Raw genomic sequence first — 20,306 nt, 5'->3', positions numbered from 1 at the left:
AGTTCCCCAGTAAGGTCCCATTGCCTCTCGGCATTGTCTGGACTCTCCTTGTGCAAACTCAGTGCCCCCCAGTGCTGCCTGGAGCCACCCCAGTGCTGTGTGCGGCCCTCACTAGCCTCCCAGTGCCCCGCAGTGGACCTCCCAGTGCCACCAGTACTGCCCAGTGCCCCCAGTTCAACACCCCCATTGCTCAGTACGTGACCATCTCCTTCCCCAGGAACAAAACAAGGCAACAGAGATGATGACAGCAGCGATTGTGCTAGAGATGTTCAGTGTGGAGGAGCTGCAGCTCTTGGCTCCCTGCGGCCACCCCAACATCCCCAGAGGTGGGCACGGAGGCCTGGGGGGGCTTTGGTGCTGCATGAACGACTGCAGGCAGAGCTGTAGCAAAGCGAATGCAAACCATTTAATAGTTAAACGTACAAAAGAGTAAATAAATGACAATATTCCCAACCATTTCCCACCCTAACAATAGTTTCTGATCCCACCCCCTAAAATTCCCACCCTCTAATCAGTTTCCCACCCCCCGATCAATTTCTCACCCCCCCGCTCCCTCCCACCAACAGTTTCCTCCCCCTCCAAAAAACTTCCCAGCCCCCCCAATTCCCACCCCAGTAATTCTTTCCTCCCACTTCCAACGATTTTGGAGTGTAACATTGTAGCAGAGTACAATTTCTCACTCAGAATTGCCACCCCACAAAATTCCCTCCCCCTCCCCACATCCCCAATGCCAGCAGTTACAGAGTACAAGAATTTTTGATGCCAGCCATCTCCCACCGCAGCCAGTTCTCACCCCAGTCATTTCCCACCCCAACAATATCACAGTACAGCCATTTCATTTGCCACTCCAAAAAGATCCCACCGCCCCAAGAATGCCCACCCCCAACCATTTCCCACCCCAAGAATTCCCACCCGCAATTCCCACCCCCATCCATTCCCTCCCCCCAGCCATTCCCACCCGCAATTCCCACCCTCAATCATCCCTCCCCCCCCCCCATTCCCACTCGCAATTCCCACCCCCAACCCTTCCCCACCCCCAGCCATTCCCACCCCCCAACCATTTCCCACCCCCCAAGCAACATTTCCCAGCCCAAAGCTTTGACAGTCCAACACTTTTGCGGTCCATCAGCTTCAGAGTCCCACATTGCCCCAGTCCAAGACGCCGCTTGTGGACAGCGCAGTTTTGGAAGGGTAGGGCTGGGGCCGGTGCTGGTGCTCCTGGAACGCTGCCGCTGCTCTCTGGGTGTCGTGGGGGCCAGCGAGGAGCCCAGGGCTACAGGGAGCCATATTCATCGGCTACGGCCACGTCTCCTGCTGCACCAAGTGGTGCCCATCACACCCCAACAGTGGCCGGAGCGGGAGTGTGCCAAGAAACCAGCCTGAGTGCTCCTGCTGGCCGCCGTGCTGCCACAGCCAGCTTTGCCTAGCGCCGATGTTTGTGGCCTGGAACATCCTGGCAGCGCGGCAGCTTCCTCTTTGCGGCTGGGATGCTGCCAGCGTGCTGCTTGTGCCCTTTGCTCTTGTGTTTGGTGGTGGTGCAGGCGGGCATTGTTCACCTGGGTGGCTCGGTGCTGTCCCCGTGGTGCTTGTCTGCCAGCCGGCAGGAGATGCATCCGGGTGGCAGTGCGAGGCGCGTGAGAACCACGCGGGGCTGTTCCTGCTGCGCCTCTTCCAGGAGCCGTCCAGTTTGCGGCAAAGGAGGCACGGGGCGCTTGGCTGTCTCAGTGCCATCCCCCTGGTGTTTGGCCGCCACCCGGCAGGAGATGCATCCGGGGGGCAGTGCGAGGCGGGTGAGAATCACCCGGGGCTGCCTCCGCTGCATCTCTGCCATCAGGTGTGCCATGCAGGGCGACGGTGGTGCTGGGGCAGCCCGTGGGTCTGGCAGTGCGAGGCGGGTGAGAATCACCCGGGGCTGCCTCCGCTGCACCTCTGCCATCAGGTGTGCAGTGCTGGGCGCCGGAGGTGCTGGGGCAGCCATGGGGGTAGGCACGGGCAGCTCTGGGGATGCTGTCTTCTGCCGGCGCGAGTTGATGCGGAGCCCAGATTCAGCATCTGTCTCGTTGCTGAGCTCCCGGCTGGCCCTGGGGGAGTCAGGCAGCTCTGCGTTGGAAGAGCAGGAGTCGAAGCTGCTGGAGACATCTGAGCTCAGTTGCTCCGTGGCTGTGATGCACTGCATCAGCTCTTCACTTTTGCAGCTGTCCGGAGCACTCGCTGCTTCTGGAAAAGCAGAACATCCCCCAGAACAATGATGGCAGCCTTCCCACGCCAGCTCGGTGTGGACACGGACCCGCCATCTCTGCAGACCACAAACTCACCATCAATGCAGGTGAGCAAATGGTCAATTTCCACATCGTCGGCAAGACTGTTGGTCCTGGGTCTCTCTTCTGGAAAAGGGAAGAAATCCCCAGTGGGGCAATGCCAGCTTTCCCACGGCCACTCAGCGCAGACAGGCCTCCATCAGCTGTGCTGCTCCCAAACTCACCGTTGTTGATCCACGTGAGCAGGTCATCCATGTCTGCGGTGTCGTCCAGGAGGCCTGTGTTGGCCGTCACTTCTGGAAAAGGAAGAAAATCCCCAGTGGGGCAAAGCCAGCTTTCCCGAACACCCCCCCGCCAGTTGTGCTGCCCCCAAACTCACCCTCGTTGATCCACGTGAGGAGCTCATCGATGTCGTCCGCGATGTCCTCCGGGGTGTCTGCGCTCGTTGTCACTGCTGGAAAAGCAAGAACATCCCCAGTGGAGCAATGCCAGCTTTCCCACAGCCAGCCGGTGCGGACAGCGTGCCGCCCGCTCCGCAGCCCCTCAACTCACCGCCTGGTTCCAGCGTGGCAGCGCTGCAGGTGAGCGGAGCCGTGGCGGGATGGGGGCACACGTCGGTGGGCGCAGGGTGCCCCCGGTCCTCTGAGAGCACCACGGCATCTTGGAAGGGCTCCATCAGCGGCTCCCAGGTGTCAGGCAGGGTGCAGGGCACGGGGAGCACCTGCTGCTGCAGGGAGGGTACCTGCAAAAGAACGGGGGGGGGGCCGGGGCGGGCGGGGGCCTGCGGCAGGCAGGTGCCTGCGGGCTGCGGGGGCTCCCCGTGGAGGAGCACGGCCCCAGGCCACAGCCCCATGGGCTGCTGGGGCAGCAGCGTCCCTGCCAGCAGGGGATGTCCCGAGCAGGGAGCAGGGGCGGTGGGGGGAGCCACAGCTGGGTGCAGCCCCCCAGGTAGGAGCAGCAGCACCGGTAAGTGCAGCCCCGCAGCTGGGGTCAGGCCCCCAGGTGGCAGCTGAGCCGGGGTTGGGGGCAGCCCCCCAGGTGGGAGCTGTGCTGCCTGTCCCCAGACACCTGGTCCCCCAGGCCAGACAGAGGCCTGAGGTGCCAGGTAGGTGGCAGTGGGGACAGGGGAGGGTTGGGGTGGTACCGGCATCGGTCCGCGGACGGTGGGCTGCATCCAGGCGGGGTCCGGTGGCGGCACAGTCGCATCAGCGAAAATGGCGTCGGGTGTCAGAGGCACCGTCAGCGCTCGTCGAGGGAATCTCTCTGTGGGGAAATGCCAGAAGGGGCGCTGGGCTGAGAGCCGGGGCACTGGGGTGAGATCCGGGTGAGAGGAGTGGGATCTGGTGTGCTGGGGTGCGATCTGGGGTCACGGGTGTGAGATCTGGGGCCCTGGGGTGAGATCTGGGGGCACAGGGGTGAGATCTGGGGCCCTGGAGTGCGATCTGGGGGCACAGGGGTGAGATCTGGGGTCAAAGGGGTGAGTCCTGGGGCCCTGGGTTGAGATCTGGGGTCAAAGGGGTGAGATCTGGGGCCCTGGGGTGAGATCTGGGGCATTGGGGTCAGATGGAGTGTCAGAGCAGGGGGAGCCTGCTGCCTTACCTGCCATGACAGCTGGAGAGTGGCAGTTGGGGGAGCCCCTCCCCCCAGGGGGGTTCCGTGACCGTTGGGGTCAGCCCCTTTCCCCCAGGCTTGCGATGGTTTGACTTTTCGTACCCAAACATCCTTCCCATGCCAGTTGTTTCCCATCCCGATGATCAGTGACCATCCCGATGGGCATTTGGCAGCCCAGTGCTCTTCCTTGCCAAGGGTCTGCCCGTCCCAGTGGGGATTTGCCATCCCTGCAGTGAGTTCTCACCCCAGGGATGGTTTCCCCTCCCGTCCAAGCGATTTCCAGTCGTCACCACCCAAGACTGTGTAAAGTGCCAGCATTAGTTACGAGTTCTTGAAAGTGGCAGCGGCCGTGGTAGGCCAGTTAGACCTATGGTAACAATGAAAAGGAGGGATTTCTGTGGGACAGCCCTGGTTTAGCTGAGAACAGTGCAGGAATGAGTCAGTGCCCGTGCAGCGTATGCCGAGCTTGTTACTGTGAACTGGTCCTTTGTGCCTCGAAGAACATCACTAACTTTAAACCGTGGACTTTTTCTCCTGGCTTTGGCTGTCTCTTGGGGCATTGCTAGTGAGGACAGAAGAGACAGCATCGTCTTTTCTGCTCTTCCCTCTTCCGTGCTTCCCCTTTCTGCTCTCTTCCTCATCTACTCTTCAGCTCTTCTCCCTGAGTGTTATGCTCTTTTTGCTGCTCATCTGCTGTTCTTTCTTCCTTGTGTCCTGACTCCTTTCCTGCATCTGTACTCCTCTTCTGCTTTTCTTTCTTACCCGTATCCTCTCTTCTCCTCTTGTTCTCCTCATCCGCTCTTCTGACTTAACTGTTTCCTCTTTGCACATCTTGCGCTCTACGGTTCTTCTGTTCTGGCCACTCTCTGCTCTTCTACTTTACTGCTCTTTTCCTTCTCTGTCTTCTGTGCTCTCTTCCTCCCTTCCGTTCTGTTTCATTTCTGCACTTCTCACTGACCCGTGTCCTCTCTTCCCATCTTCTGTACTTCTGCCATACCCGTATTCTGTCCTCTTCAGCTCCTCTCCCTTTCTGCTTTTCTGCCTTAGCTGTCTTGGCTCATCTCCCTTTCTGCTCTTCTCCCCGTCTGCACGTCTTTCTTACCTTCATCCTCTCTTTTATTCTTCTGCTCTTCTCCTCTTCTGCTCATCTCCTCATTGCTTTGCTGTCTTGTATCCAATCTTTTTCTCTATTGCACTTTTCTTCTTCTGCACTTCTTTCTTCCCTCATCCTTTCTTCTTTTTCTTCTCTGCTGCTCTTCTTTATTTCAGTCTTGTCTGTTCGTGCTCTTCCCCTGTTCTGCTCTTCTAGTGCTCTTGTCAGCATCCAGTCTCTGCACTGCAACTCTGTGTTGGACTTTATCTTGGGGTGGAGGAAGGTCGTAGGGCCTAGATTTGTAGAAGAAAACCCAGAAGGTGATGAAGAAGAGCCCTGAGGAACCAGGAGCACAAAGGCAGCGTGTTTCTCCGAAGGCCACAGCGTGAGCACGTGTTCCCTTTGGCGGACTCCTTTGTACCTCTCCAGGAACTGCTTTGGAATGGAGAATTTTCTGGAGTTGTTTCCAGTTGTTGCTTGGATGAGCTGAGGCTTTTCTCCTTGTATCTTTGCAGGAAAGCAGAGCGGAGAGAACGTCTGTGGTGAGATGCTCAGGTGGAGTTGCCTTCCGTGCACCAACAGCCTGTTTGTGTCCACGTGATGCACGGTGAAGGGAAGGCTGCTGTTCTGTGAGTAAGCCTGGCAAATGGAATGATGGTTCTGGCCTTTTTGTCAAGTGTGTGAGGAGAGGTCTTTGGACAGGCTGTTCTTTTGTTGTTTTGTTGTTGTTGTTGTTGTTGTTGTTTTTCAGGGGAAATGCTATTTCAGTTGTTAGTTACAGTGGTTGGTTGGTGCTTGTTTGAAAAATGTTGTTCATCTAGAGAAGCAGTGTCTCGCACCAGAGAAGTGAGAAATCTCCTGTACATCCTGTCTTCTCCACGAGCCTTCCATGTAGAGACATTTAGTGCCTCTAAATGCCTGTAGAAATGGTGGGGGGATAAATGGGGAAGAGCTGAGGTGCAGTTTCTGTGCGTGCTCTGTACACGGAGCAGGCGTCACCTAGTGAGAGCTAGGGGCCCTTTGCAGCGTGGTGGATTTGTTTTCCTTGCTTGTTGGAGCGTGATGCTTTTGTAGGTGCTGTGTGCATTGTAAGTAACTGTGAACTGTGCTGAGACAACAGGTGTCCTAGAGAGAGCCCCTCTGCAGGCTTTTTGTTTGGGCAGTTTTCTTCCCTCTGGGGATTAAAAGGGACTTGAAAAACTCACAAGTACACCTTGCTACTGCTCCAGCCCGTCAAGTGGAGATGATGCCTTTCCTCCCATTGGGGCAGGGAGGAAAGTAGCTGAGAAGTTTGTCTGCCAGCGTGAAGTAGCAGGTTCGGAAGATGGTAACAGGCACGGTAGGCCAGTTAGCAAGATGTTAGAATCCTAGAATCGCCAAGGTTGGAAGAGACCTATGAGATCATCAGTCCAACCATCCAACTATCATCAGTAGCTCTCACTAATCCATGTCCCTCAACACAACGTCTAACCGTTCCTTGAACACCTGCAGGGTGGGTGACTCCACCACCTCCCTGGGCAGCCCTTTGCAGTGCCCGACCACACTTTTGGAAATGCACTATTTCCTACCATCCAGCTTGAGTCTGCCCTGGCACAAATTGAGGCCATTCCCTCCAGTCCTATTGCTAGTTAACGATGTTAGTTAGCAATGAGAGAGCGTTAACAATGAAAGTGACTTATGTGTGTGGGGCAGCCCTGACTTGGCTGACAGGAGTGGAACATTGTAGACGCCGTAGACGGCGGGAAGCTTGTTCCTGTGAAACGGTCCCTTGTGCTCCAGGAATCTCTCTGACTTTCTATCATGGCCTCTTCCTCCTGGTTTTCAGCGTGCTCAGAGGCATTGGTAATGAAGAGAGAACAGACATCTTTGTAGGCCCTGGAATGGAAGGTGCTTGAGAAGCAAAGGCAGGCAGGTGTGTGCAAAGCAAAGGCTGGTGTGTGCTTGCAGAGCAAAGGGAAGCATGTGCACGCATCGAAAGCGAAGGCGGGCAGGTGCTTGTGAGGCAAAGGCAGGTATGGGTGTGCTTGCTTGCTTAGGAAAGGCACGCAGGTGCATGCTTGCATAGCAAAGGCAGGCAGGTGCGTATGATGGAACGGCAGGTAGATGGATGCATGCTTGCTTCGAAAAGGCAGGCAGGTGCATGGCTGTGAAGCAAAGGCAGGGAGACGTGTGCTTGCTTAGCAAAGGCAGGCAGATGGGTTCTTGCAAAGCAGTGGCAGGCAGATGGGTTCTTGCAAAGCAGTGGCAGGCAGGCAGGTGATTGCTTGTGAAGCGAAGGCCGGGAGGTGGTTGCTTGGTTAGCAGTGGCAGGCAGGTGTGTGCTTGCAGAGCAGTCTCTAGCCAACTGAGGGGATGTTCTCAGGTTTTGTTGCTGTTTAATGACTCTTTTTTTTTCCCTTTTCTTCTTTACTGCCTTCAGTGTCCCCGTCTCTCCCAGAAGCTGCTCTTCTGGCAGCCGCCGCGTGGGCTCGTTAGATGCCCTGAGTGTTTGGAAGAGAGCAGTTTTGTTGAGGGCTGTTGGTGGAATTTCTGTTGCCAGGAGCGCACGGACAGAGAAAGAAGCGTTGTGCAGGCGGGGCAAAAGGAGTGCTGGGGGTCCTGGGAGCAGCAGCGAGGGAAGGTGTTTGAGCTAGTGCCGTTCCACTGGAACGTCCCTTTGGTTTTCTACTTCTGAGAGTATTGGAACTGGTTGCAAAAGATGTGACTTTAAGCGAGGGTGCAGAGCAGATTTAAGCTTTACAGGCGGCTGTGCCAGAGCGTGAAGCATCATCAGCAGGCATGGGTAGCACCAGCTTGAAACATCAGGGGAAGCAGTTAGCTTCCTCAGAGCCCCCAAATGGAGTGCCAAGGTGATGAGATGAAGCAGCACTGAGGGTGGTTTTCCAGGATCTGTGTCTTCTAGGGCTCGGGGCCAGAGCTGTCACTGGGGTTGCTTTCACTGGACACCCGCCACCCCTCCTCAGGACCCATGGTGAGCGTGTGGGTGACAAACGTGTCACTGAGTGAGAGCATCAGGGTGGGAATGCGTGGAACATAGCGCCCAGGGGAGAGACAGGCAGCACGGGGAGGGGGCGTGGGGGCGGAAGGTCAGCCCCAAGGAGAAAGTCTCCCCCGATGGAAAAAAGGGCTTGTTGAATGCCTTGGGTGAGATGTTGGAGAAGAGGAAATTAGTGAGGTTAGTTAAAATGTGCCACCTGGGTTCTGTTTGAGCCCCCTCCAACCCCACAAGTGCCGTCCAAAGCTCTCCGGTGCCGCCTGGTGCTCTTTGCAGTTCCCCAGTAAGGTCCCATTGCCTCTCGGCGTTGTCTGGACTCTCCTTGTGCAAACTCAGTGCCCCCCAGTGCTGCCTGGAGCCACCCCAGTGCTGTGTGCGGCCCTCACTAGCCTCCCAGTGCCCCGCAGTGGACCTCCCAGTGCCACCAGTACTGCCCAGTGCCCCCAGTTCAACACCCCCATTGCTCAGTACGTGACCATCTCCTTCCCCAGGAACAAAACAAGGCAACAGAGATGATGACAGCAGCGATTGTGCTAGAGATGTTCAGTGTGGAGGAGCTGCAGCTCTTGGCTCCCTGCAGCCACCCCAACATCCCCAGAGGTGGGCACGGAGGCCTGGGGGGGCTTTGGTGCTGCATGAACGACTGCAGGCAGAGCTGTAGCAAAGCGAATGCAAACCATTTAATAGTTAAACGTACAAAAGAGTAAATAAATGACAATATTCCCAACCATTTCCCACCCTAACAATAGTTTCTGATCCCACCCCCTAAAATTCCCACCCTCTAATCAGTTTCCCACCCCCCGATCAATTTCTCACCCCCCCGCTCCCTCCCACCAACAGTTTCCTCCCCCTCCAAAAAACTTCCCAGCCCCCCCAATTCCCACCCCAGTAATTCTTTCCTCCCACTTCCAACGATTTTGGAGTGTAACATTGTAGCAGAGTACAATTTCTCACTCAGAATTGCCACCCCACAAAATTCCCTCCCCCTCCCCACATCCCCAATGCCAGCAGTTACAGAGTACAAGAATTTTTGATGCCAGCCATCTCCCACCGCAGCCAGTTCTCACCCCAGTCATTTCCCACCCCAACAATATCACAGTACAGCCATTTCATTTGCCACTCCAAAAAGATCCCACCGCCCCAAGAATGCCCACCCCCAACCATTTCCCACCCCAAGAATTCCCACCCGCAATTCCCACCCCCATCCATTCCCTCCCCCCAGCCATTCCCACCCGCAATTCCCACCCTCAATCATCCCTCCCCCCCCCCCATTCCCACTCGCAATTCCCACCCCCAACCCTTCCCCACCCCCAGCCATTCCCACCCCCCAACCATTTCCCACCCCCCAAGCAACATTTCCCAGCCCAAAGCTTTGACAGTCCAACACTTTTGCGGTCCATCAGCTTCAGAGTCCCACATTGCCCCAGTCCAAGACGCCGCTTGTGGACAGCGCAGTTTTGGAAGGGTAGGGCTGGGGCCGGTGCTGGTGCTCCTGGAACGCTGCCGCTGCTCTCTGGGTGTCGTGGGGGCCAGCGAGGAGCCCAGGGCTACAGGGAGCCATATTCATCGGCTACGGCCACGTCTCCTGCTGCACCAAGTGGTGCCCATCACACCCCAACAGTGGCCGGAGCGGGAGTGTGCCAAGAAACCAGCCTGAGTGCTCCTGCTGGCCGCCGTGCTGCCACAGCCAGCTTTGCCTAGCGCCGATGTTTGTGGCCTGGAACATCCTGGCAGCGCGGCAGCTTCCTCTTTGCGGCTGGGATGCTGCCAGCGTGCTGCTTGTGCCCTTTGCTCTTGTGTTTGGTGGTGGTGCAGGCGGGCATTGTTCACCTGGGTGGCTCGGTGCTGTCCCCGTGGTGCTTGTCTGCCAGCCGGCAGGAGATGCATCCGGGTGGCAGTGCGAGGCGCGTGAGAACCACGCGGGGCTGTTCCTGCTGCGCCTCTTCCAGGAGCCGTCCAGTTTGCGGCAAAGGAGGCACGGGGCGCTTGGCTGTCTCAGTGCCATCCCCCTGGTGTTTGGCCGCCACCCGGCAGGAGATGCATCCGGGGGGCAGTGCGAGGCGGGTGAGAATCACCCGGGGCTGCCTCCGCTGCATCTCTGCCATCAGGTGTGCCATGCAGGGCGACGGTGGTGCTGGGGCAGCCCGTGGGTTTGGCAGTGCGAGGCGGGTGAGAATCACCCGGGGCTGCCTCCGCTGCATCTCTGCCATCAGGTGTGCCATGCAGGGCGACGGTGGTGCTGGGGCAGCCCGTGGGTCTGGCAGTGCGAGGCGGGTGAGAGTCACCCGGGGCTGCCTCCGCTGCACCTCTGCCATCAGGTGTGCCGTGCAGGGCGACGGTGGTGCTGGGGCAGCCCGTGGGTTTGGCAGTGCGAGGCGGGTGAGAATCACCCGGGGCTGCCTCCGCTGCACCTCTGCCATCAGGTGTGCAGTGCTGGGCGCCGGAGGTGCTGGGGCAGCCATGGGGGTCGGCACGGGCAGCTCCGGGGATGCTGTCTTCTGCCGGAGCGAGTTGGTGCGGAGCCCAGATTCAGCATCTGTCTCGTTGCTGAGCTCCCGGCTGGCCCTGGGGGAGTCAGGCAGCTCTGCGTTGGAAGAGCAGGAGTCGAAGCTGCTGGAGACATCTGAGCTCAGTTGCTCCGTGGCTGTGATGCACTGCATCAGCTCTTCACTTTTGCAGCTGTCCGGAGCACTCGCTGCTTCTGGAAAAGCAGAACATCCCCCAGAACAATGATGGCAGCCTTCCCACGCCAGCTCGGTGTGGACACGGACCCGCCATCTCTGCAGACCACAAACTCACCATCAATGCAGGTGAGCAAATGGTCAATTTCCACATCGTCGGCAAGACTGTTGGTCCTGGGTCTCTCTTCTGGAAAAGGGAAGAAATCCCCAGTGGGGCAATGCCAGCTTTCCCACGGCCACTCAGCGCAGACAGGCCTCCATCAGCTGTGCTGCTCCCAAACTCACCGTTGTTGATCCACGTGAGCAGGTCATCCATGTCTGCGGTGTCGTCCAGGAGGCCTGTGTTGGCCGTCACTTCTGGAAAAGGAAGAAAATCCCCAGTGGGGCAAAGCCAGCTTTCCCGAACACCCCCCCGCCAGTTGTGCTGCCCCCAAACTCACCCTCGTTGATCCACGTGAGGAGCTCATCGATGTCGTCCGCGATGTCCTCCGGGGTGTCTGCGCTCGTTGTCACTGCTGGAAAAGCAAGAACATCCCCAGTGGAGCAATGCCAGCTTTCCCACAGCCAGCCGGTGCGGACAGCGTGCCGCCCGCTCCGCAGCCCCTCAACTCACCGCCTGGTTCCAGCGTGGCAGCGCTGCAGGTGAGCGGAGCCGTGGCGGGATGGGGGCACACGTCGGTGGGCGCAGGGTGCCCCCGGTCCTCTGAGAGCACCACGGCGTCTTGGAAGGGCTCCATCGGCGGCTCCCAGGTGTCAGGCAGGGTGCAGGGCACGGGGAGCACCTGCTGCTGCAGGGAGGGTACCTGCAAAAGAACGGGGGGGGGGCCGGGGCGGGCGGGGGCCTGCGGCAGGCAGGTGCCTGCGGGCTGCGGGGGCTCCCCGTGGAGGAGCACGGCCCCAGGCCACAGCCCCATGGGCTGCTGGGGCAGCAGCGTCCCTGCCAGCAGGGGATGTCCCGAGCAGGGAGCAGGGGCGGTGGGGGGAGCCACAGCTGGGTGCAGCCCCCCAGGTAGGAGCAGCAGCACCGGTAAGTGCAGCCCCGCAGCTGGGGTCAGGCCCCCAGGTGGCAGCTGAGCCGGGGTTGGGGGCAGCCCCCCAGGTGGGAGCTGTGCTGCCTGTCCCCAGACACCTGGTCCCCCAGGCCAGACAGAGGCCTGAGGTGCCAGGTAGGTGGCAGTGGGGACAGGGGAGGGTTGGGGTGGTACCGGCATCGGTCCGCGGACGGTGGGCTGCATCCAGGCGGGGTCCGGTGGCGGCACAGTCGCATCAGCGAAAATGGCGTCGGGTGTCAGAGGCACCGTCAGCGCTCGTCGAGGGAATCTCTCTGTGGGGAAATGCCAGAAGGGGCGCTGGGCTGAGAGCCGGGGCACTGGGGTGAGATCCGGGTGAGAGGAGTGGGATCTGGTGTGCTGGGGTGCGATCTGGGGTCACGGGTGTGAGATCTGGGGCCCTGGGGTGAGATCTGGGGGCACAGGGGTGAGATCTGGGGCCCTGGAGTGCGATCTGGGGGCACAGGGGTGAGATCTGGGGTCAAAGGGGTGAGTCCTGGGGCCCTGGGGTGAGATCTGGGGTCAAAGGGGTGAGATCTGGGGCCCTGGGGTGAGATCTGGGGCATTGGGGTCAGATGGAGTGTCAGAGCAGGGGGAGCCTGCTGCCTTACCTGCCATGACAGCTGGAGAGTGGCAGTTGGGGGAGCCCCTCCCCCCAGGGGGGTTCCGTGACCGTTGGGGTCAGCCCCTTTCCCCCAGGCTTGCGATGGTTTGACTTTTCGTACCCAAACATCCTTCCCATGCCAGTTGTTTCCCATCCCGATGATCAGTGACCATCCCGATGGGCATTTGGCAGCCCAGTGCTCTTCCTTGCCAAGGGTCTGCCCGTCCCAGTGGGGATTTGCCATCCCTGCAGTGAGTTCTCACCCCAGGGATGGTTTCCCCTCCCGTCCAAGCGATTTCCAGTCGTCACCACCCAAGACTGTGTAAAGTGCCAGCATTAGTTACGAGTTCTTGAAAGTGGCAGCGGCCGTGGTAGGCCAGTTAGACCTATGGTAACAATGAAAAGGAGGGATTTCTGTGGGACAGCCCTGGTTTAGCTGAGAACAGTGCAGGAATGAGTCAGTGCCCGTGCAGCGTATGCCGAGCTTGTTACTGTGAACTGGTCCTTTGTGCCTCGAAGAACATCACTAACTTTAAACCGTGGACTTTTTCTCCTGGCTTTGGCTGTCTCTTGGGGCATTGCTAGTGAGGACAGAAGAGACAGCATCGTCTTTTCTGCTCTTCCCTCTTCCGTGCTTCCCCTTTCTGCTCTCTTCCTCATCTACTCTTCAGCTCTTCTCCCTGAGTGTTATGCTCTTTTTGCTGCTCATCTGCTGTTCTTTCTTCCTTGTGTCCTGACTCCTTTCCTGCATCTGTACTCCTCTTCTGCTTTTCTTTCTTACCCGTATCCTCTCTTCTCCTCTTGTTCTCCTCATCCGCTCTTCTGACTTAACTGTTTCCTCTTTGCACATCTTGCGCTCTACGGTTCTTCTGTTCTGGCCACTCTCTGCTCTTCTACTTTACTGCTCTTTTCCTTCTCTGTCTTCTGTGCTCTCTTCCTCCCTTCCGTTCTGTTTCATTTCTGCACTTCTCACTGACCCGTGTCCTCTCTTCCCATCTTCTGTACTTCTGCCATACCCGTATTCTGTCCTCTTCAGCTCCTCTCCCTTTCTGCTTTTCTGCCTTAGCTGTCTTGGCTCATCTCCCTTTCTGCTCTTCTCCTCGTCTGCACGTCTTTCTTACCTTCATCCTCTCTTTTATTCTTCTGCTCTTCTCCTCATCTGCTCGTCTTTCTTACCTTCATCCTCTCTTTTATTCTTCTGCTCTTCTCCTCTTCTGCTCATCTCCTCATTGCTTTGCTGTCTTGTATCCAATCTTTTTCTCTATTGCACTTTTCTTCTTCTGCACTTCTTTCTTCCCTCATCCTTTCTTCTTTTTCTTCTCTGCTGCTCTTCTTTATTTCAGTCTTGTCTGTTCGTGCTCTTCCCCTGTTCTGCTCTTCTAGTGCTCTTGTCAGCATCCAGTCTCTGCACTGCAACTCTGTGTTGGACTTTATCTTGGGGTGGAGGAAGGTCGTAGGGCCTAGATTTGTAGAAGAAAACCCAGAAGGTGATGAAGAAGAGCCCTGAGGAACCAGGAGCACAAAGGCAGCGTGTTTCTCCGAAGGCCACAGCGTGAGCACGTGTTCCCTTTGGCGGACTCCTTTGTACCTCTCCAGGAACTGCTTTGGAATGGAGAATTTTCTGGAGTTGTTTCCAGTTGTTGCTTGGATGAGCTGAGGCTTTTCTCCTTGTATCTTTGCAGGAAAGCAGAGCGGAGAGAACGTCTGTGGTGAGATGCTCAGGTGGAGTTGCCTTCCGTGCACCAACAGCCTGTTTGTGTCCACGTGATGCACGGTGAAGGGAAGGCTGCTGTTCTGTGAGTAAGCCTGGCAAATGGAATGATGGTTCTGGCCTTTTTGTCAAGTGTGTGAGGAGAGGTCTTTGGACAGGCTGTTCTTTTGTTGTTTTGTTGTTGTTGTTGTTGTTGTTGTTTTTCAGGGGAAATGCTATTTCAGTTGTTAGTTACAGTGGTTGGTTGGTGCTTGTTTGAAAAATGTTGTTCATCTAGAGAAGCAGTGTCTCGCACCAGAGAAGTGAGAAATCTCCTGTACATCCTGTCTTCTCCACGAGCCTTCCATGTAGAGACATTTAGTGCCTCTAAATGCCTGTAGAAATGGTGGGGGGATAAATGGGGAAGAGCTGAGGTGCAGTTTCTGTGCGTGCTCTGTACACGGAGCAGGCGTCACCTAGTGAGAGCTAGGGGCCCTTTGCAGCGTGGTGGATTTGTTTTCCTTGCTTGTTGGAGCGTGATGCTTTTGTAGGTGCTGTGTGCATTGTAAGTAACTGTGAACTGTGCTGAGACTACAGGTGTCCTAGAGGGAGCCCCAGAGTCCTTAGTTGAGTGAGGGCCTTTTTTCTCTGTCTCTCAGTTTTTTTTTCTTCCTCTTTTCTTTCTGTTAGTGTGACATAGCTGGCCCATGAGATAATTCACTGGGAGTTGTGCCTTCTTGCAAAGCTGTGGCAGGTGGGTGCATGCACTTCACTGCTAGTATGACAAAGCTGAAGATGCCTGAGCTGTGTGAGAGCTTTGAGAATTGGATGGAGAGTTCTTGACCAAGGAAGAGCCCTGTGGTCCTAGCCCCCTGTGGAGAGGCTGGGATTACTGAAGGGAGAGAGGATTCTTTGAGTGATCTGAATGGTCTAAGAAGGGAGGTGACAGGTTTAGGGTTCCTTTGCAGTGCTCTGCCCAGGCTGTGACACTGCTGGGGTTTTATTTTGAGTCACTCTGAATACAAAAGGAGACAAATGGTATTTTGTGCAGCCTGAAACCCTGCAACTCTGCTGTAGGGGCTCCAGCCCAGAGTAGGTGCCCTGTCTCCATGACTGCTGACCACGCTCTTCCCTTCTCCACAGTGACCACGGCCAGCCCCTGAAGCCCCAGTCATGAAGACCCTGTACGTCATGCCCAGTGGCCATCTGTCTGTGCTGCCCATGTCTGTGATGGGTGATGGAAAGAGGTTGGGAAAATTGTCATTTTTCTTTTTCAATGCTTTCTACGTTAAATGATGAAATGTTTAGTGTTCACTTTGCTACACCTCTGCCTGCAGTCATTCATGCAGCACCAAAGCCCCTGTACAGTGCATTCCTTAAACCCAGAGTAGAAAATGTGTTATTTGTGGGCAAATTGTATGATGTACATTTTTTATTGCTAAATCTGTCTATGATGTACTTAAAAAATGATTATTTTTTTGATAGAATTAGCTTCAGGTTTTAATTTATTTTTCCAGTCGATCCTTTCTTTTGTGTCCTGACTTGATCTGTCTGGTAGCTGCTGTAATAGTCTTACCATTGCCCTTTGGACTAAGGGTCTGTGTCTGCTGTGGAATTGCCTAGCAGGGATAACGGTAACCTAGTTGCAACTGGAAGACTAGACCAAAGGTGTTTTTCAGTGGCACTCTTTGTTTGTTACTGGTGGTGTTCTTGTTACAGAGGTAGACAGGGGCAGAGCAAATGAAGTGCTGAGTAGGCAAGTGAATGAATGTGAACTTCTCAGTCAAAATTCCTTCTATCAGGCTTTGGGCAGGGGAGGATGTGTTGAAAAATCCTGGGTTGGGAAAAATACTGGGTTGAGAAAGCTGCCAGGCTGCTTCCTGGGAATGCTGCTGCTCTCTTGAAGGTTGAAGGTAAATTCCAGCTTCTCATGTCATCTAGTCATCTCAATATTTCCTTGGCTAGATTATTTTAGAATCAGGAATCTTAAATCAATTACACATTAATTTCTTTGCTGCCTGCTGTTTTTTTCTAGCTTGCATGAAAATTACAGCTCTGGGCTTTCACATGCATTTTAAGGTTTATCTGTTCAAAAATGTGGGGAAATTGTTAGTAATAATATCTAAGAAGTTGAGCTTAGATAGGCAATACCTGATGTGTCTCTTGTGACTAAACTCCTTTTTAGTTTTTTGAGTTTAAAAATGAAGTGTGTGGGAAGTGCTGTCATTCTCAACTACTGTGTAAATGCTTTCAGTTATACAGTGTCACTTTGGCACTTAGTTTTATGTAGCACAGCAGCAATGACATTGAGGTTCTTAGGGGCTTCTGTTGGTTTTCTTTTGTTTTACTTGGACTAGTGTATGGTCAATAAGTATACAGATGCTATGTAGTATATAGAAGAGTTAGGCTGGTAAGGTTATCACGTTGAGAAAGATAATCAGAAATAAATGAAAAAATGCTCACTGATATTGTAGGCTCGCAAGAAACTCCATGAGGAGCGATCTCCAGAGAGAGATCCTTCCTCAGTGGCAGTCAGCCCTTAAATGGGGTCTAGGAGAGGTGCAGCCGGGCTCCATCCCTTGTGGTCACAAAACTGAATTGCCTTCACCTGCGCTCCCAGGGCTGACTCAGTGCTCACCTGCGGTGATCAATCAGAGGTTCAGACTGTGATTCAACAGTTCCCATACGGACTAGCTATTCTGTAACAAGGTGTGTTGTCACTGGATCAAACTGTCTGACAGTCTTAACTTAGCATCTACAAGAGGCACATTCTGAAGTTTTTTTCCCTGTTATCTTGTTTCTAAGATGTTGGAGTAATTTCATCAAGTCTGTAGTCTGTGTAGTGGAGGTGAGCAAACAGTGGTGATGTGGTTGTTGAAAAGACTGATGCAGAAAAAAATTAATTATGTTGCCTTCATGTTTAATAGGAGAAGTTACAAGAATATAAAGTTGAAGATGGCTGGAATGAGCTCTTTTATGTGACTCAAGCTGAATTCCATGCAAGACCTGATGACGTCTCTCTTAACATCAAACTTGGTTGCACTGTACCAGTCATGCAATAAATTACAAGATGCTGTGCTCCATGTTCAGGAGGCAGAGAAGAAAATACCTCTGGAGACGAGCTTGGAATGGTGCTCCTGTGTCGTAAAGACACTTGGGGTATTTAATCATCTTTTGATTCTGTCATAATCTTCCGTATCCTCAAAACTGGTCACAGTCTCTTAGTTTCGTTCCACTGACAGCTATTGCTCAAATAATGTAACTCCTCCAAATGAAAGTCTACTGAAGCCAATTGTTTAATGGGGATTTTCTTCCTAAAGTTAAACCTTGTATATTTTCTAACTTCAAGTCTAAGCTAGATATAGTAGCTTCATCAAGGAGAGAACTGTTTGAAGAGTTCCTGGAACTTCACTGCTGAAAGATACATTAATGCCTCACCTGTGAAAGTGGGTTAGGTAGCAGTGTGTCCTGGAGAAGTAATGTCCTTGCCTTCACAGAAAGATGGTGGTTCCTCATCCTCTGATGAACTTTATTCTTTAGGAATACCTTGAATCAGCCCAGGACTTGGAATCTAATACAAGGAATTGGAGAGCTATCAAAAGCAGTCATCTACTGGCTCATTCTAGCTTTATTAAAATGAAATTTGCTTCGGGAGATGTCCGTCAGTGCAAATCCAGAACGGAATGCTTTTTTCTTAGTCAGAGAACATCTAGCAGGTATCAGTTTCCCTGAGTAACCAGTTTGTGGACAGGAGAGGAGTTTCTTTGTACTAAGGTTCTTAGTAGGCTTGAAGCCCAAGCTATGTATTTGTCCAAGCTACAAGCCTTGGAGAAGACTTGGTGATATCCTGGGTCAGTTATCTTCTGTCTCTTCAGTAAGAGAACGTTGTTCTATACTTCAGCAGCTAATTCAGATTTCACAGACATTTGTGGATCAGCTTTGTCCTGATCAACTTAACAGAACCTGCAGTGAGATAATGAAGAATTGTAGGTCTGTAGTATAAAAGAGAAGCAGAAGGCCACTTTCAGTAAGAACATTCTCCTTCAGAAAAAAACGGTAGGGCCAGGTAAACCAACTGACTTCAAGGTATATCATCTGAGGCACAGCTGGCATAGTGCAAAACAATGTCTGTAGGAAACTCCTTGGTGAAGTTCTGTGTTCCATTCTTCCCGTTATGTTTTCTTTCATACTGACTTCTACTGACTTCCGTTGATTTCACTTCCATAAGTGAAGGTCAGTGCTTTGGGAACTTGAGGCTGTTGTCCTGGTTTCTTGTGCAACTCAGGTTTAAACAACTGAGGTGGTGGCAGTTGAATCACCGAGTTGCTTGGTCCACAGTTAAATAACACTGACCCAAAGCATGCAATGGCTTTTACCAGGACTTTGTTGAAAATGAGTTTTTTCTGCCTTCTAGCTTTGATCGTCTCCTTCACTCTGTGAAACAGTATGTGAGAGAAGCTGAGGAGCTGTCTCACACCGTCCTGGAAATGAAAGGACAGCTATACATGCATGCTGGGACGTTTCTGCTCAAACTGGCCCAGAACAGTGAGGTGCAGTGGAGCGATGCGTGTCAACTGGCAGCACTGTGTTATTTGAAAAGTTTCAGCGTAAGTCACTTTTCACTTTCTGCCTGTAGTTAATGCAGTTCTTGACCACTCTTGCTGTACATGTGCGGAACACCCATATTCCAAAGATTAATTAGTGTTTGTAAGGCTCTCCCCTCACTAAGTCTTACTCTTCCACATGCCTTTAAAGGACGTGGACAGGAGCTAACTGAGTATCTCCCACATTCTTGTTCACAGACGGTCAGTAGAGCTTAGTCAGTCTTAATTCTTTGCCTTATGAAATACTACTAATTTTCCATTTTGTGCAACTGCTGGTGTTCGGAACTTTACTGTCTCTTGTGTGTGCTTACAGCTATTGGCAGTAGTTAAAATTACTCACTTTGTGTCTTCTTCATTGATATGTTGCAGAGTGCCTTCAGAATGAGTGTATATTTCTAAAGTTTTCTTATGCTAGAAATAAGAATATGTTTCCTAATGTTCAAGACTAAACTAAGTGATCTGCTTTTTGTTGTAAAGAAGCTGTGACAAATCCTCTCCTTTCTTCTCCAGGTTCTTAAACCAAAGTCAAAACTAATAAAAGGGGATCCTGCTGGAGAAGACAAGCTGGAAATGTTGGCTTGTGATCGAAAAAGCCAGTCTGGTAATAAGAATTCATCGTTAAGAAAGTTCCATAAATCTCTTTTAATCTTATGAATAGTTACTTGAAAAGTTAAGTGGCTCGATTCCCAACCTTAAGTAGCAAGAGCAGCCCACTGTTGGGGTTGTCCTTCAGTGTTTTTATGTGAAATCCCATTTTTGTTTTCTAGGTCATATGTTGCTGAACTTAAGCCATGGCAAGGAAAATTTCTTGAAAGAGATTGGAATGTTTTGCCAACACAAGGGGTTTACTGACGTTGTTTGAAAGCCTCTTTGGGAGGGGGGCTTCTCAAGAGAGTTCTTTCCTTGGCGTAGATGAGACAAGCAGTGTCAGTACACGAGCACCAATGTAAAAGAACTTAATAAATATGATAATGGTAAGAGGTGTTTCTTAAATTCAACTGAAGCACGACTGTTTCAGAGGAGCTTTTTTAACTCCTTCCTTTTGCAATGAAAGAGGTGGGGCTGTGACAGCTGTTCAGTGTATCAGTGCAAGAGGGTGATGTGCACGAAGCTTCCATTGATGCTTGTTGCTGAGAGGTGGTACTGTCACGCCTGTTTCTGAAGAATTTCTCATGCACTTCCTGCTTCCACAGTGCTGTCTTCTTGTCTGCTTTGATTCATTTTCACTTCAGCTGTCTGCTTAGCCTTTTGTGTCTGAACACTAGGAAGTGTTAATAGGAAGGCACATCTTGTAATGCAAGAATGCAGTTTCCAAGCATAAAAATGAAGTAACTCTAGGATGAATTGCTGAGACTTGATGATGAAGTCTGGCTTTGAAATTGAGTGAGAGAAGATTAGAATACTGGTAGTTTTCTACTTAGTTAGTTGTCAGAAATGTTTAGATTATTAAATCTAAAATGATCTAGCAGGATACAAAACAATAACTACAGCAACAACTATGGCCTTTTTTCTTGATAGATATAGCTAAAGAGAGATACGTGTAGGTATAAAGGAAAAAAGTTTATAGTTTTACAGTCTCTCCTAAGGGGTTTGTTTCTTTATATTATTTTGTAACGTGTATTTAAAAGCAAACTAACAAAAACGAAAACAAACAACAAAAAAAAAAAACAGCACTCAAAGGCTTGTGCTTATTATACATGGGATAAAGATTTCCCCTGTTA

The 20,306-nt window shown here is 52.8% G+C and overlaps 3 protein-coding genes across 12 annotated transcripts in view; 1 reads left to right on the top strand and 2 right to left on the bottom strand.

Annotated features, from left to right (window-relative positions):
* Positions 1–1,033: 1,033 nt before the first annotated feature.
* On the bottom strand, positions 1,034–3,739 carry LOC149912004 (uncharacterized). 2 transcript variants are annotated; one of them, XM_090132857.1, is made up of 4 exons: positions 2,811–3,738; positions 2,638–2,712; positions 2,316–2,554; positions 1,034–2,217 (listed from the first exon to the last, which is right to left on the bottom strand). In XM_090132857.1, exons 1-4 carry the CDS (start codon positions 3,430–3,432, stop codon positions 2,176–2,178), a joined length of 978 nt encoding a protein of 325 aa, XP_089988983.1. In that variant the 5' UTR covers positions 3,433–3,738; the 3' UTR covers positions 1,034–2,175. The 2 variants fall into 2 exon arrangements, with proteins under 2 accessions (XP_089988983.1, XP_089988982.1); XM_090132856.1 differs by having other exon boundaries at positions 1,034–2,554; positions 2,811–3,739.
* A 1,024-nt stretch (positions 3,740–4,763) lies between these two features.
* LOC149912003 (RANBP2-like and GRIP domain-containing protein 8) overlaps positions 4,764–20,306 on the top strand; it is a 31,870-nt gene continuing 16,327 nt past the window's right edge. For 5 of the 8 annotated variants that reach the window (XR_016462515.1, XR_016462516.1, XM_090132860.1 and 2 more), the window contains exons 1-7: positions 4,764–5,591; positions 13,974–14,087; positions 15,125–15,228; positions 16,909–17,140; positions 18,396–18,588; positions 19,096–19,186; positions 19,353–19,559. The gene's annotated coding sequence lies outside the window, so the exon portion shown is untranslated. Of the gene's footprint in view, positions 5,592–13,973; positions 14,088–15,124; positions 15,229–15,640; positions 17,141–17,521; positions 17,698–18,395; positions 18,589–19,095; positions 19,187–19,352; positions 19,560–20,306 lie in introns of those variants that run through there. The other 3 variants (XR_016462517.1, XR_016462519.1, XR_016462518.1) reach the window with 3 other exon arrangements.
* Positions 10,592–13,960, bottom strand: LOC116241479 (uncharacterized). 2 transcript variants are annotated; one of them, XM_090132855.1, is made up of 4 exons: positions 11,252–13,959; positions 11,079–11,153; positions 10,757–10,995; positions 10,592–10,658 (listed from the first exon to the last, which is right to left on the bottom strand). In XM_090132855.1, the coding sequence occupies exons 1-4, from the start codon at positions 11,871–11,873 to the stop codon at positions 10,617–10,619; spliced, it is 978 nt and encodes a 325-aa protein (XP_089988981.1). In that variant the 5' UTR covers positions 11,874–13,959; the 3' UTR covers positions 10,592–10,616. The 2 variants fall into 2 exon arrangements, with proteins under 2 accessions (XP_089988981.1, XP_089988980.1); XM_090132854.1 differs by having other exon boundaries at positions 10,625–10,995; positions 11,252–13,960.

Source organism: Phasianus colchicus, unplaced genomic scaffold (assembly GCF_987193195.1).
Source record: "Phasianus colchicus unplaced genomic scaffold, bPhaCol1.hap1.1 HAP1_SCAFFOLD_48, whole genome shotgun sequence".
Lineage (NCBI taxonomy): Eukaryota > Metazoa > Chordata > Aves > Galliformes > Phasianidae > Phasianus > Phasianus colchicus.
This window is presented reverse-complemented; position numbering and strand designations above follow the sequence as displayed.

Bases quoted from the DNA above. Each gene is read 5' to 3' on its own strand.
- LOC149912004 (XM_090132856.1), bottom strand. From the start codon at position 3,432: ATGCAGCCCACCGTCCGCGGACCGATGCCGGTACCACCCCAACCCTCC. The intron at 2,713-2,810 runs GTGAGTTGAGGG...TTGCTTTTCCAG, and splicing joins TGCCACGCTGGAACCAGGCG to CAGTGACAACGAGCGCAGAC. The intron at 2,555-2,637 runs GTGAGTTTGGGG...TTCCTTTTCCAG, and splicing joins CCTCACGTGGATCAACGAGG to AAGTGACGGCCAACACAGGC.
- LOC116241479 (XM_090132854.1), bottom strand. From the start codon at position 11,873: ATGCAGCCCACCGTCCGCGGACCGATGCCGGTACCACCCCAACCCTCC. The intron at 11,154-11,251 runs GTGAGTTGAGGG...TTGCTTTTCCAG, and splicing joins TGCCACGCTGGAACCAGGCG to CAGTGACAACGAGCGCAGAC. The intron at 10,996-11,078 runs GTGAGTTTGGGG...TTCCTTTTCCAG, and splicing joins CCTCACGTGGATCAACGAGG to AAGTGACGGCCAACACAGGC.